Here is a 14058-nt window from a genome sequence, read left to right as displayed (position 1 = left end):
AATGACCCCATTTCCTCCTACTTCATGCTACCGTCATCCGATGTCCAGACCCCCCCCCCCTCCCAATTTGAAATGACGTAATTTATGAATAGCCCCTAAGTAAAACCGCACGTGCTACTTACCTGCAAAAAAGGGTCTTAATTATTTTATTTGGCACCTGAGCGCGGGCTAGGCCAACGCTCAAAAAACCAGTGTAGGTGCGCTCTCCGATAACGCGCCTTTGTTACGCATCTCGATGACACATTTTAAACTGGTTCTGTAGCGTTCGACTCGCCGGCACTCAGTAACCGAAGTACGTATTTTTTATGCAGGTGGTTGTGGCACGTGGCACGAGCGGTTTTACTTAACAATAGACAATAGGATTAGCCATCGAGCTCTATTTGAAAGCTACACACTATACCTTGTCAAAAACTAGTGCAGCGTCGAGCACTAGTACTTCTACCTTACCTAATATTAAACACGAAACCATTTTAGGCATTTTTCGACCACTTCCCTTAAAACGCATGTAGGTAACTCGGAAACTAAAAGCGGTGAAATGGTTACCACCATACACTAAACACTCCCACATCTTAGGTATTTGAATCCCGTACACATATGTTTAAAAATGATTCAATTTGATTAATTTAATAGCCTTTAATAAAATATGTTTACACAATTTATCAATCGTGACTGAATTCCGGATTGGTTAGATGGGTGTGTGCCTTTGCTTCCCAACTTGTTATAAATTGACAATATGACGGGCGAATGACTGAAATGTCACAATAATTAAGAATTATTTTGCTTTTCTTCGTAAGTATGTTGAAAAACATTGTGTGTATAACATATTTGCATATTTATACATTGTGTGTATAACATATTTGCATATTTATACATTTTATGAAACGTCCAGTAAACTAGCATAGGTCCGACGCTGGCAGTGGCCACGGGCGTACTGGCGCGGGGAATGGGCGCAAGGTATTGCCGCGTAGGGTGTAATTTAGTAGGCAAAAGTTGAATTCATAAAATTATGAATGAAAAGATTAACGTATCGATAAAAGGACCAGTAATAACGAAGATTTACTTAAAAGCTATCGAATGAGGTAAGTTTCATATCCATTTTCGTCGTAGTACTTCTAAAATATGGATCAAAAGACAGCTTTAAGCATGTTTTCAACTTAAGATTCTATCGAGAAAATAATGAGCCGTTGTGTTCCTGACAAGCAATAACGTAGTTCAAGGACTAAAGTTATACATACTAGAAAATCATGCTTAAAATCCTTGTAAAAGTCTGTAAATATGGTTACAAAAAATCGCATTTTACTACACACCGCGCCTTAACGGATAGGCATTAATATTAACGAATGAAATAGTAGTCATAATTTCCATACTTTCACTTTAGTGCCATGAAGGGTAGGTACAAAAGGGTTCCCTCTTTTGAGATTGGAATGTGGGCTAGATTATAAATGCGGCCTTCACAGAACCGATCTGCGACCAGAAAAGTGGGTCAGGTTAGAACTGTGATCCTTATAGACCCAAACTGCAACCAGAAGTGGGTTAGGTTAGGTTAGAACTGCGACCCTTACAGAACCGAACTGCTACCAGAAAAGCAGATGAGATTTTTTTAATTACATATTTGTTTTTAGATATATCGGAATAGTAAATTTTTCGAGTTAATGTTACGGATTTAAAGTTTTCTGAGATGAGATAGGTTTGTAACCGCCTTGATGAAGGTTTGAAGTCTAAAAGTAAATAATTACTTAATTCATAATGAGTATTACCTATTACTATTATTTATTTTACCCGAGCGAAGCCGGGTTTTCATCTAGTTATTATTTAAACGCGTGAAAATTGAATTGACAGTCTATGTCTACCCTATGCCTATGCATCTACAAATAGATGCGTCCATTGCTCACAGTGAAATTAGGCCTACTTGGCGTTCAAAGGGTTTATAAATTACTCGTACAAATGTACGAAATGTTTTATTTAGAATTAAACATTCATGAATGAATACTTATAATTTTTAAGCAGTGACTTTTTTCAAGTCTCGTTGATGGTTATCACGCCCTTTTAGAATATCCCCTAGCCTTAATGACTTCATGACTTGCGTTTTCGCGCACGACTCTATAAATCTAGTGCGACTTCAAGTATATCGCGCAAGCTACTTACAAGTAATATTAGTCGCATTGGTAGTAATCGAGTCCCAAGGCCCATAATAAATAATAGTACTAGGTACAGAAGACTAAGGCACTTGTCCCACCGCCGACGATGAGCGATAAGCGAGTAGAACGATAAACTAGAAACGAGTGGGCGAGCGGCGAGAAGCGAGTGTTAGCTCCAATAGTTTTGTCGCTCTGCTATAGGCGAGTGTTCGAGTGCGACGGGCTATTACTCGCGTCACTCGCTCGGGCGGTGCAGCGTAGCCGAACACGCAGACTGATTGGTCTCGCAGCTTAAGTTCGAACTACGAAGCGAGCATCGCCGAGCGAGTACCGCTGAGCTAGTTTTATCTTATCGCGGCGACAAACAAGTAGAGCGAGTGTTCTCGCTGGCAGTGTGAACAGCCAGCGATGAACTATTAATATATGTGTTTTACTAACACAGGATCCTAATCTTTTGTTCGTTTCTTGGGCGAGAAAATCGCCGATAGTTAATCGCTTACTCGCTCTTGGTGGGACAAGTGCCTCACTCTCTAACAAAACGCGTCTGTCACGATCAGCACAGATATGGCCGCTAGGTGGCGAGAGCGCCACGCGCGGCTTATGGCAAACCCCAAAATTGGAGTCGAACGGATGTACTTTTAGCTACCTGTAGCAAAGCGACGAAATCGCGGAGTGAGCTACGCCTGCCTAAGGCACATAGCTCGGCGCTGGCGGCCTTACAACCAGTTTAAAGCCCTCAATGCCTTTAATTTTATCCCACGTCAATAGTGCTGTGCTTTCATTAATACGTGTGACGCCGATGTTGTTGAGATCGTCGACATCGCCAACGTCGTCGAAAGTGATCGTCATTACGGGGGACTCAAGTGTTTGTGAACATCCTACAAGTACAATACTTACATGTGATATTAGTCGCATTGGTAGTAATAGGGTCCCAAGGAAGGTAGCTAGGTGATGGCGGCCTCACAAACAGTTTAAAGCCCTCAATGCCTTTAATTTTATCCCACGTCAATAGGGCTGTGCTTTCATTGATGCGTGTGACGCCGATGTTGTTGAGATCGTCGACATCGCCAACGTCGTCGAAAGTGATCGTCATTACGGGGGACTCAAGTGTTTGTGAACATCCTACAAGTACAATACTTACATGTGATATTAGTCGCATTGGTAGTAATAGGGTCCCAAGGAAGGTAGCTAGGTGATGGCGGCCTCACAAACAGTTTAAAGCCCTCAATGCCTTTAATTTTATCCCACGTCAATAGGGCTGTGCTTTCATTAATACGTGTGACGCCGATGTTGTTGAGATCGTCGACATCGCCAACGTCGTCGAAAGTGATCGTCATTACGGGGGACTCAAGTGTTTGTGAACATCCTACAAGTACAATACTTACATGTGATATTAGTCGCATTGGTAGTAATAGGGTCCCAAGGAAGGTAGCTAGGTGATGGCGGCCTCACAAACAGTTTAAAGCCCTCAATGCCTTTAATTTTATCCCACGTCAATAGGGCTGTGCTTTCATTGATGCGTGTGACGCCGATGTTGTTGAGATCGTCGACATCGCCAACGTCGTCGAAAGTGATCGTCATTACGGGGGACTCAAGTGTTTGTGAACATCCTACAAGTACAATACTTACATGTGATATTAGTCGCATTGGTAGTAATAGGGTCCCAAGGAAGGTAGCTAGGCGCTGGCGGCCTCACAAACAGTTTAAAGCCCTCAATGCCTTTAATTTTATCATAGGGCTGTGCTTTCATTGATGCGTGTGACGCCGATGTGGTTGAGATCGTCGACATCGCCAACGTCGTCGAAAGTGATCGTCATTACGGGGGACTCAAGTGTTTGTGAACATCCTACTAGTACAATACTTACATGTGATATTTAGTCGCATTGGTAGTAATAGGGTCCCGAGGAAGGTAGCTAGGTGCGGGCGGTCTCAAAACCAGTTTAAAACCTTCGATGCCTTTGATTTTATGCCACGTCAATAGTGCTGTGCTTTCATTGATGCGTTTGACGCCAATGTGGTTGAGATCGTCGACATCGCCAACGTCGTCAAAAGTGATCGTCATTACGGGGGACTGAAGTGTTTGAGAAGATCCTACTAGTACAATACTTACATGTGATATTAGTCGCATTGGTAGTAATAGGGTCCCAAGGAAGGTAGCTAGGCGCTGGCGGCCTCACAAACAGTTTAAAGCCCTCAATGCCTTTAATTTTATCCCATGTCAATAGGGCTGTGCTTTCATTAATGCGTGTGACGCCGATGTTGTTGAGATCGTCGACATCGCCAACGTCGTCGAAAGTGATCGTCATAACCGGGGAAGGCTCGGAGGTGTAGGCGCCGTTGGTCGCTGTTATCTGTATGACAAAATAACTAATATGAGTAACTTGATTTACCATATCAGGCCTTATCTCGTTGTAATAAGGATTAAGAATGGTCCATTAGAGATCTAAGTTTTGGAAAAGGTAAAAGATACGTATTGTGGTAACGATATTGTGTGGTGTAACAATATTGAGGTAAGGATTAAATCTAAGTGGACGTTGATAGTGTGTATACTTTCTATTAGGCACCCACGAATCAAAACTTGCCAAGACTAATGCAATGTTCTTTTGTCAAGATAAAGATTCGATTTACAATGCGATTGATGGCCTTTTTATAGGCCCCTAGTCGGCATGAGAATAGATAACTGTTGTAAGACACTGTATAGTATTCGATCTGTCCCTTGGGGGCCTCCAGTGGGTCTCTAACTTACCCAGAAGGAATAATTCATGTTCGGTCTAAAGTAGCCATTGATGGTCATGTTCGTGTCATCGCCCTTGGTCTTCTTGTCCATGGGGGGCACGGGTGGGCTGTAGGACACCGTGTAGTATTGAATCTGGCCTTTAGGGGACGCCGGTGGGTCCCACTCGACCAGGATGCGACTGCCGGTCAGTTGGACAACGCTCACTTTTAAGGGCGGTGAGGGTTCTGGGAGGAAAAACGGTTAATTTAATTGAAATCTGCATACAATTGCAAAGAAATTTGAAACCATAATATTCACCATAATATTTATAGAATACAGTTAGTCCAAGAATAGTCTGCAGCGATATTGATATCCCACGCATTAGAAGTGTTATATAAGTTTGTTGATATTTCGTAGAAGTTTGACGTTTAAAATAACACTTGCATTGCTCGTGCTATCAATATTTCTAACTCTATCTTTTGTGGTATACTTACGTCCTTCGCCAGTAGTAGTATTGACAAACTTCAGAGACGGATAAGTTTTATTCGTTCTGGTGTCCTGGATATAGAAGGTCACATTGTATTGTGTGTAAGGCTCCAAATCGGTAAATCTGGAACAATTGAAAATAATAATAAGAATCTTTATCTATTTTCTATCTAATATAAATCTTTCTCTTCTTTTTCTTCTTTTTTTTCTTTTCTTTCTTTCTTTTTAGTTGGCTATTAGAGAAGAGTGGCGACGTGTTGTGAAGCTTGCCACCAACACCTGAAGTGATGACCACGACCACTCTGTCAAGAGTGATACCGACGAAGAAGAAGAAGAAGATAAATCTTTCGCGTTATAGCTGATAGACAACGCACGGCCTAAACCATTGAAACCGCAGATTTTGAAATATGACACATATTTATACTATACCTATTATTTTAGAACATTGCAAAGCTGAATTTTGAAACTCGGATCGGAAATGGAGTATATATTTTTGACGTGGTCGAAGTCGCGGAATAGGCTTGTTTTCTAAAGGGTGGTATTTCATCTGTCCAATATCTTTGTCCAATGTGTATTTCATCTCACAATTTTGCTTAATGGGAGAGTGAAACGCAATGACATTGGACACAGTTGGACAGGTGGAATACCATAATACGTACCCAAAATGTAAATTTCACACGTTAGCTATAGTGTTGATGTTTATATTTATTAAAAAACGGTATAAGATTTTTACCTATAAGTGCTCTCATGGATCCAGGTCTTGTTGGTCCACACGCCGTCCGACACCTTCGATATGGAGGGCAGGAAGCTGTATATGAACATCTTCTGCTGCGACATCCAGAACGATATGAGGAAGCTGCTGGCGTTTATGGATGGCTGGTCCACGCCGATTCCAAGGATCTGAGGAATCGAAATATAAATTGGCTTGCTTGGTATTCCAGGTCGCGTAGCCAAGATGCCAAACGCTTTACGCTCCGTAGCGATCGAAACGCAACTGTCACTGTCGCACTAATATGGAAGAGTGATAGAGAGACATAAAGCTTTTCGTTGTCGAAGCGATAGTGATTGTAACCTTGGCTAGGCCGGCAGTCCAGATGCATTCGATAGATGTGTTTCCCGCCCAATCCCACTTGAGCTCGGCGGCCTTCACAATCTGCGATACAAATTTTGGAACGCAACTGTGTTCCTTATACAATCGGTTCTACGGACTCCGAGTATGCTGCGCTCCATTGCTCGCTGGCAAATCTTGAGTCGGGACTTTTGGGCTTCAGTTATTCAAAAAACCGGCCAAGTACGAGTCGGACTCGCGCACGAAGGTTTCCGTACCATTATGCAAAAAATGGCAAAAATATCGCGTTTGTTGTATGGGAGCCCCACTTAAATATTTATTATATTCTGGTTTTTAGTACTTGTTGTTATAGCGGCAACAGAAATATATAATTTGTGAAAATTTCAACTGTCGGTTACGGTTTTGAGATACAGCCTGGTGACAGACAGACGGGCGGACGGACGGATAGACAGACAGACGGATAGCGGAGTCTTAGTAATAGGGTCCCTTTTTTACCCTTTGGGTACGGAAGTCTGAAAAATGTACCTGAATACCGTGCCCAGGAGCTTCGCTGGTGCAGTTGCTCTCATCGCTGCCATCGTAGCAGTCCTGGTGACCGTTGCACACCGACACCTCCGATATGCAGAGCATGCCGTCGCCGCAGAGCGTGTAGCCCTGAGGGCATTTCGTGATGTCCGGCCGGCCCTGTTGAATAGGTGTGTTATATAGGCCCTGACAACAAACAATCGGAGATTTAAATATGTTTTGTTACTCTCTTAATAACTAATAAAAATGAAGTTAATCTCTAGCGACTAACAATAAAAAAATGACAGTCAAAGAATAAATGATATCAGAAAATATTATGGATTTTGTTGTTTTAAAACAGACCGATACAAAATAAAAACAACTCTGTTATTATTAGGGCTGTGGGACGCTAAATAGTTAAGGAATAAAGAACAGGTCAATTCGAACGTGCACTGACATCAGAATGGCATTAGAATCATGTTATCTAGTTATCGTGCATTTTGCTCGTACTTGTCTTAGTGTAGGTGAGATGCACGATAGCTAAATAACACGATCAGATATCATTATGATGACAGTGTTCGTTCAAATTGGCCTGGAAGTTAGTAGTGTTAGTACTGTAATAGTTTTGGGGAGTTTCGGGACGCAGATGCGGCAAACGCATTTCGTTGATCGTTCGCGGCACAACACACGTGGTGTCATTTCTGAGTTCTAGTCAGGCTTCTATAGTTGGACTAAGCGTATGCTGAAACGCAAGCGACGCAGTTCTACACGGCGCAGGACAGAGCAGATTTTGTAAAGTATAGAACGTTTTTTGGCCGCAGCGTGCGTAATTTAAAGGATGTTCCATATTTTAAAAAATCTGCTACGCCGCGTGGTTCATCGCTTGCGTATCGGCTCGCCTTATTATAGTTCGTCGGGCTAGGTACCTCGCAGTGCACCTCGTCGCTGCCGTCGGCGCAGTCCTGGCGGCGGTCGCAGATGCGGTCTGCGCGCACGCAGCCGCGGCCGTCGTCGCACGGCGACTCGTCGGCCGCGCAGCGCCGCCGCGCCCCGCCCCCGCCCGCCCCGCGCCGCTGGCAGCTGCGCTCGTCCTCGCCCTGAGGGCAGTCCTCGGCCGTGTCGCACACCCACGATAGGGGGATGCATAAGCCTGAGTCAAGGGGATATGTTAGTTAAACAATGATCCATAATATACGTTTCGCCGACGACATTGTCCTCTTTGCCTCTTCTGCAGCGGAACTACAGCAAATGCTCCAAGATCTGAGCAACGCGAGCCTTCAGGTTGGACTTCAAATGAATCGCGCAAAAACTCAAGTGATGACCGATAGCAAGAAACGTAATAGTGTCGAGGTGGACGGGCAGATCATACACTATGTTGACGAGTACATCTACTTGGGCCAGCTAGTCTCAGCAACAGGCAAGACAAGGAAGTCGAGCGCCGTGTTCAAAATGCCTGGAAGAGCTACCGGTCTATCAAGGATCTAATGAAGGGCGACCTTCCATTGTCACTGAAGCGTAAACTCGTTGACATGTGTATTCTGCCTGTTCTAACCTACGGCGCTCAAACTTAGTCACTCACAGAGATTCAGAAGTCCAAACTGAAGGTTTGCCAACGCGCCATGGAGCGCAGTATTCTAGGTGTTAATGTTAAACTAACTGATCGCATAACCGCCACTTGCACCATCCCACTAACCCGGGGTTATCTGGTTAAACCGTTAACCCAGTGTCAAATTGTTCTAGGAACCATGGTAACTCCAGGTATAACCGGTTAACCCCGGGTTAGTGGGATGGTGCAAGTGGCGGTTATGCGATCAGTTAGTTTAAAAAAAAAAAAAAATTAAATAATAATAAAAAATTAAAAAAAAAAATATTATATGGTGCAAGTGGCCCTAAGAAACACCACGCTGCGCTCTAAAACCCGCATTACTGACGTAGGCGAGAAAACCGCTAGGCTCAAATGGGACTGGGCCGATCACCTCTACCGCATGCATCCGGAGAAGTGGGCTAGCTTAGGGTTAGCTTAGTTGTTCGTACTTCTATTCTGTAAAATAGAAAACTTACCAGTTGAACAAGTGAACTGAGTCTTAGAACACTTCTTGTCCTTTATCTCGGGCTCAGGCGCTGGCGTGCTTGCGTCAATGATGAAGGAACCACAGCCTACTTCATCAGTGTTGTCTCCGCAATCGTTGATACCGTCGCAACGCCACCTGATTAATTAAAAAGTAAATTGTGAACTGAAAACTTCTTTAGCGGCGCTGAGCACTTTTTGAGGTGGGGAAAAAATTATAAACTCGATTCAGCGTAACGCGTAACGTAACGCTGACGTCATGTGTCACGGACAATGTTATTCACCAAAGAAAGTTCTTTCATTCAGTCATAACGTATCATAATCAGGTCAATTATTTAAAACTGGACTTTTATATCAAGCAATAAAGCTCAATGTTCTAATCTTGTACGGGCTGAAATACGAGGATCTCAGTTACATTCTAACTTTATATCACTCAAATATAATTCAATAAAGCTACATCTTCATGAAATCGGCGATTTCATGAAGATGTAGCTTTATTGAAATCGCTAATAAAAGTGAACTCTAGTACTGGTGAATAAAACTCAAAATAACATGACATGATATTTAGATGCGAGGTCTGCAAGGTACCTTTACAATTTCTATTCGAATTTTATACAATTAACGCTACAAATTTAAGCTCACTAGCCAGCAATTTCGGAACTAAAGTTTTTCAATAGAAAGGAGGATGGGTCAATTATACATAGTGCTGCAGATATTTTGGACTAGTCATTGAGTTTTCACTTCTGTCGGCACTCCCGGAGTGTAACCCGTTGTTTTTTATACAATATTGATACCCACCCAGAATCCCACCGACTTTAAGAGCATCAAAATTCAATCCTAAACTTTAAGTGCATTTTTGATTATACGAGAATTAACTAAATACTTACATTCTACATGTCGAGGTAATATAATTATTTAGTCTGTGACAAGACAGCAAACTACACTGCTCAGACTAACCAGTAAGGCAGACAGTTGTTGTTCTCGCATTTAAACATCCAATCCAAGCACGTCCCGTTTGACGGGAAGCCTGAGGGGCTACCGCGAAAACCGAAATTCGCAAATTGCGGGGATTTTTCTCTGTCACTCTAATTACGCCGTCATTGGAGTAAAAGAGAAAGATCCCCGCAATTTGCGAACTACGATTTTCGCGGTTAGCCCTGGCCTCTCCGGAGGCCGAGTGCCCACTGGTCCCGGGATATGTGCAGTTCTACTCGTGTACTATATTTAAATTTTTTTTGTGATGCAAACTACGCTCAGACTTACCAGTAAGGCAGGCAGTTGTTGTTCTCGCATTTAAACATCCAATCCAAGCATGTCCCGTTTGACGGGAAGTCAGGCCTCTCCGGAGCCCGAGGGATCAGTTTCGAGTGCCCACTGGTCCCGGGATATGTGCAGTTTTGCTCGTGTGCTATATATTTTGTCTATGACAGCTAACTACACAGTTAAAACTTACCAGTAAGGCAGACAGTTGTTGTTCTCGCATTTAAACATCCAATCCAAGCACGTCCCGTTTGACGGGAAGCCTGAGGGGCTACCGCGAAAACCGAAATTCGCAAATTGCGGGGATTTTTCTCTGTCACTCTAATTACGCCGTCATTGGAGTAAAAGAGAAAGATCCCCGCAATTTGCGAACTACGATTTTCGCGGTTAGCCCTGGCCTCTCCGGAGGCCGAGTGCCCACTGGTCCCGGGATATGTGCAGTTCTACTCGTGTACTATATTTAAATTTTTTTTGTGATGCAAACTACGCTCAGACTTACCAGTAAGGCAGGCAGTTGTTGTTCTCGCATTTAAACATCCAATCCAAGCATGTCCCGTTTGACGGGAAGTCAGGCCTCTCCGGAGCCCGAGGGATCAGTTTCGAGTGCCCACTGGTCCCGGGATATGTGCAGTTTTGCTCGTGTGCTATATATTTTGTCTATGACAGCTAACTACACAGTTAAAACTTACCAGTAAGGCAGACAGTTGTTGTTCTCGCATTTAAACATCCAATCCAAGCAGGTCCCGTTTGACGGGAAGTCTGGCCTCTCCGGAGGCCGAGGGATCAGTTTCGAGTGCCCACTGGTCCCTGGATATGTGCAGTTTTGCTCGTCAGATGAATCGTTGTCGGAACAATCGTTCTCGCCGTCGCATACCTGTAAGAAAGTTTTTTTTGAAGTGAAAACTTCTTTAGCGCTGTGCACTTTTTGTGATGGGGAAAAAATGCAATATTCGCGAAAGGTCACGTGACCGTAAGATTCGTAAGACGGACACGTGACCTGATCGAAAAACTGTTACAATGTCATTGAATTTTCACTTCTGCCGGCACTCCCGGAGTGCAACCCGTTGTTTTTTTTAACGCATCCCTGGATCACAAGCATACTGATGGCAAGCGATTCCCGTAGCCAATGGATGCGTTCAAATCCAGAGGTCATGCGCGTTGATGATTTACAAACTTGATTAACATGAATAAATAGATGGATTAAAAGGAGAAACATACAGTAGGGTAGGGCTGTTTTATTAATGTTTAGAAGAACCTTTTGAAATATTCTCAGTTTATACACTTTTAGTTGTTGCAATAAAAAATTAGCAAATAGAAGGACAATAATAGGATGAAAATAAAGTTATATTCTTTTACCTTATTTTAGGACCTAAGTAGACAAATCATAAGAACTTATCTTAAATTAGGGACAAATAAAGTAAAACTTGTTTTGGTGGATTGTTTTCTGTCAACAATAGTGTTCTAGAATGACCCGAGAGACACTAATGCTCTGGTTTCCTATGATAGCGGTGCCGTCATATAGCGGCCGTCTCTAAACAAATACTACGACATCCATATTTAGCCGTATTATTTAGTATGGAGACGGCCGCTATATGACTGCACCGCTATCCTAGGAAAACAGATCTTAAGTGCTGATTTCTTACCCAAGACTTAAATATGCACTTCCCGCTCGGACATCTAAACATAGACGGCGCACATGTCGAGTTTCGACATTTGTCGTCCTTTTCATCCTCGCCGCTGGGGCAGTCTCTCTCTCCGTCGCACACCCACGAGTTGGGAATGCAGATGGGATTAGCGTCCTTGCTGCAGGGGAAACCGTTTTCGTTGCAAGTACTTATGGTGGGCCGTTTTGATGTAGACTGCGGGACAAGTAAAAAAATATTGAAATTTGAACGAAAACCGTTTATAAATAGTCAGAATTTTCAAGGCGTATCATTAACGTTATACGTCACATGGCGACCCTGCCGGGCTGAATCATTTGCCGTCAGGCAAAGTATTTTTAGAACACTACATCTTTTCAATTACCGCTAATTTACATGGCAAGTGAAAACCTTTTAATTTGTTTTTATAGCTATATTTTCTACAAAACAGAAACTGATAATACACAAAACTCACATTACAGTTGCGTTCGTCCGAGCCGTCGTGACAATCGTTGTCTCCGTCGCACACCCACTTCTTGTAGATGCACATACCCGTGGCGCATTGGAACTGGCTTTCGGTGCAGTTCGGTCTCGTGCAGTCTGATGAAACAAAGAAAAACATGTGAAAAGTTTTTGGCATATTTTATGATAATTAGAACTTATAAGGCCAGAACACACCGACTGCGTGTGCGTAGTTATGCACATGCGCGTACGCTTAAATGTTGGAGCCGTGCACGCACACGTCACGCAAGCGGCGGTGGTCTCTTATAGGAATCCATATATTACAAACTGCTGAATCCGACACAAGAGCAGCTGATGCAACGGAGCCACGCTGTTTTGTCGGCTAAATAGTGTTTAGTTTTAAATTTATAAAATACATAACATGTATGTTAACATATAACATGTATGTTAGTCTGTAAGGTATTAGTAGTATGGACCTTGTATTGGGCCTTACAACGTGCACGTTTACGCACACGCATCCAGTGTGCACAGGTCTCTGGACATAACCTTTGTCCCCCCCTTTTCCATTTTTCTTCACAGATACTAACAGTAACATACGCTATAGCCAAAGGTATCATTAAAACTGTTAACAAACAATTGCTAGACAATGATGCTTAGTTAAAATTATTCTTTTTAGTACTCACTCTTCTCGTCACTAAAATCGGGACAGTCCGCTTCTCCGTCACATTTCCACTGCGGTAGGTAACAACGCGACGCATCATCGCAAGAAAGCATGGGTGCGGCGCAGAGGGGACACCCTATCTCGTCGGACAAGTCCCCGCAGTCGTTGTTGCCGTTGCATTGCCATGATGATGTGATGCACATGCCGTTTGCACAGGTGAATTGGTCCTGAAAGAGAATATTGTATCAATTAAAATAATTAAAGAGCTAGATCAGGCGTGAATCACTTGTAAAGTTATATCAGGCCACATTGCCAGGAAACACAGTGATAACCTGGTAATCACTGGTAAAATCGAAGGCGATAAACCTAGATGCAGCCCAATGCGGTGGACAGACCAAATTCGCTCAGCCCTTGATGCAACGCTCCGCGGTGCCCTACGTTCGGCGACTGACTGAAAGAGGTGGCGGCAAATTGTTAAAGAGAAGCTGTTCCCTAGAAGTGGCCACGACCCTCATTGATGAGGAAACCGATGCAAGGAGGAGATCAGGCGTGGATCACTCTGCATTTTCACCACCATACATTAATATATTTTTATAATATGTATGCTAGTTTTAAGGTATTTATGTATGGGCCACTAGTTGCCTGAAATAAAGATTTTCATTTCATTTCATTTCATTAACCCCTTCTATTCCCTTTTATTCTATATATGCGCGATCTCACTAGTTAGGTCCAAATTATAATCGATCGCGCACCGAGCGTCATCTTTCACGCTCAGCATATAATAACGGTGTTATAAAACGGAAAAAAATAATAAAGTCTAGCTCTGAAGCTATAAAGTATTCAACTAACTTTATAGCTTCTGAATTGTAGTGGCACGCATAATGTGTGATTCATGTATAAATTATGCAATTATTCTCGAACTGTTGAACAATCATGATTCATTTATTTATACGGAAATCCTGACTGACATACATACCTAACAAAGAAATGATGCTCCTTCTGATCACTTTTCTCACCAAAGCTTCCCTAAGTTTTATTCAAAAGTATTTTATGA

At 42.9% G+C, this 14058-nt stretch overlaps 1 protein-coding gene across 1 annotated transcript in view; it reads right to left on the bottom strand.

Moving 5' to 3' along the window:
- Positions 1 to 14058, bottom strand: part of LOC134671430 (sortilin-related receptor-like) — a 73695-nt gene that overhangs the window by 20212 nt on the left and 39425 nt on the right. The window contains exons 11-21 of the mRNA XM_063529288.1: positions 13027 to 13231; positions 12357 to 12481; positions 11885 to 12100; positions 10931 to 11115; positions 8975 to 9120; positions 7840 to 8063; positions 6935 to 7093; positions 6074 to 6240; positions 5349 to 5464; positions 4885 to 5099; positions 4249 to 4489 (exon numbers count right to left, since the gene is read on the bottom strand). Coding sequence (XP_063385358.1) covers positions 4249 to 4489; positions 4885 to 5099; positions 5349 to 5464; positions 6074 to 6240; positions 6935 to 7093; positions 7840 to 8063; positions 8975 to 9120; positions 10931 to 11115; positions 11885 to 12100; positions 12357 to 12481; positions 13027 to 13231 — 1999 coding nt within the window. The remainder of the gene's footprint in view (positions 1 to 4248; positions 4490 to 4884; positions 5100 to 5348; positions 5465 to 6073; positions 6241 to 6934; positions 7094 to 7839; positions 8064 to 8974; positions 9121 to 10930; positions 11116 to 11884; positions 12101 to 12356; positions 12482 to 13026; positions 13232 to 14058) is intronic.

This window comes from Cydia fagiglandana, chromosome 15 (genome assembly GCF_963556715.1).
Source record: "Cydia fagiglandana chromosome 15, ilCydFagi1.1, whole genome shotgun sequence".
Lineage (NCBI taxonomy): Eukaryota > Metazoa > Arthropoda > Insecta > Lepidoptera > Tortricidae > Cydia > Cydia fagiglandana.
This window is presented reverse-complemented; position numbering and strand designations above follow the sequence as displayed.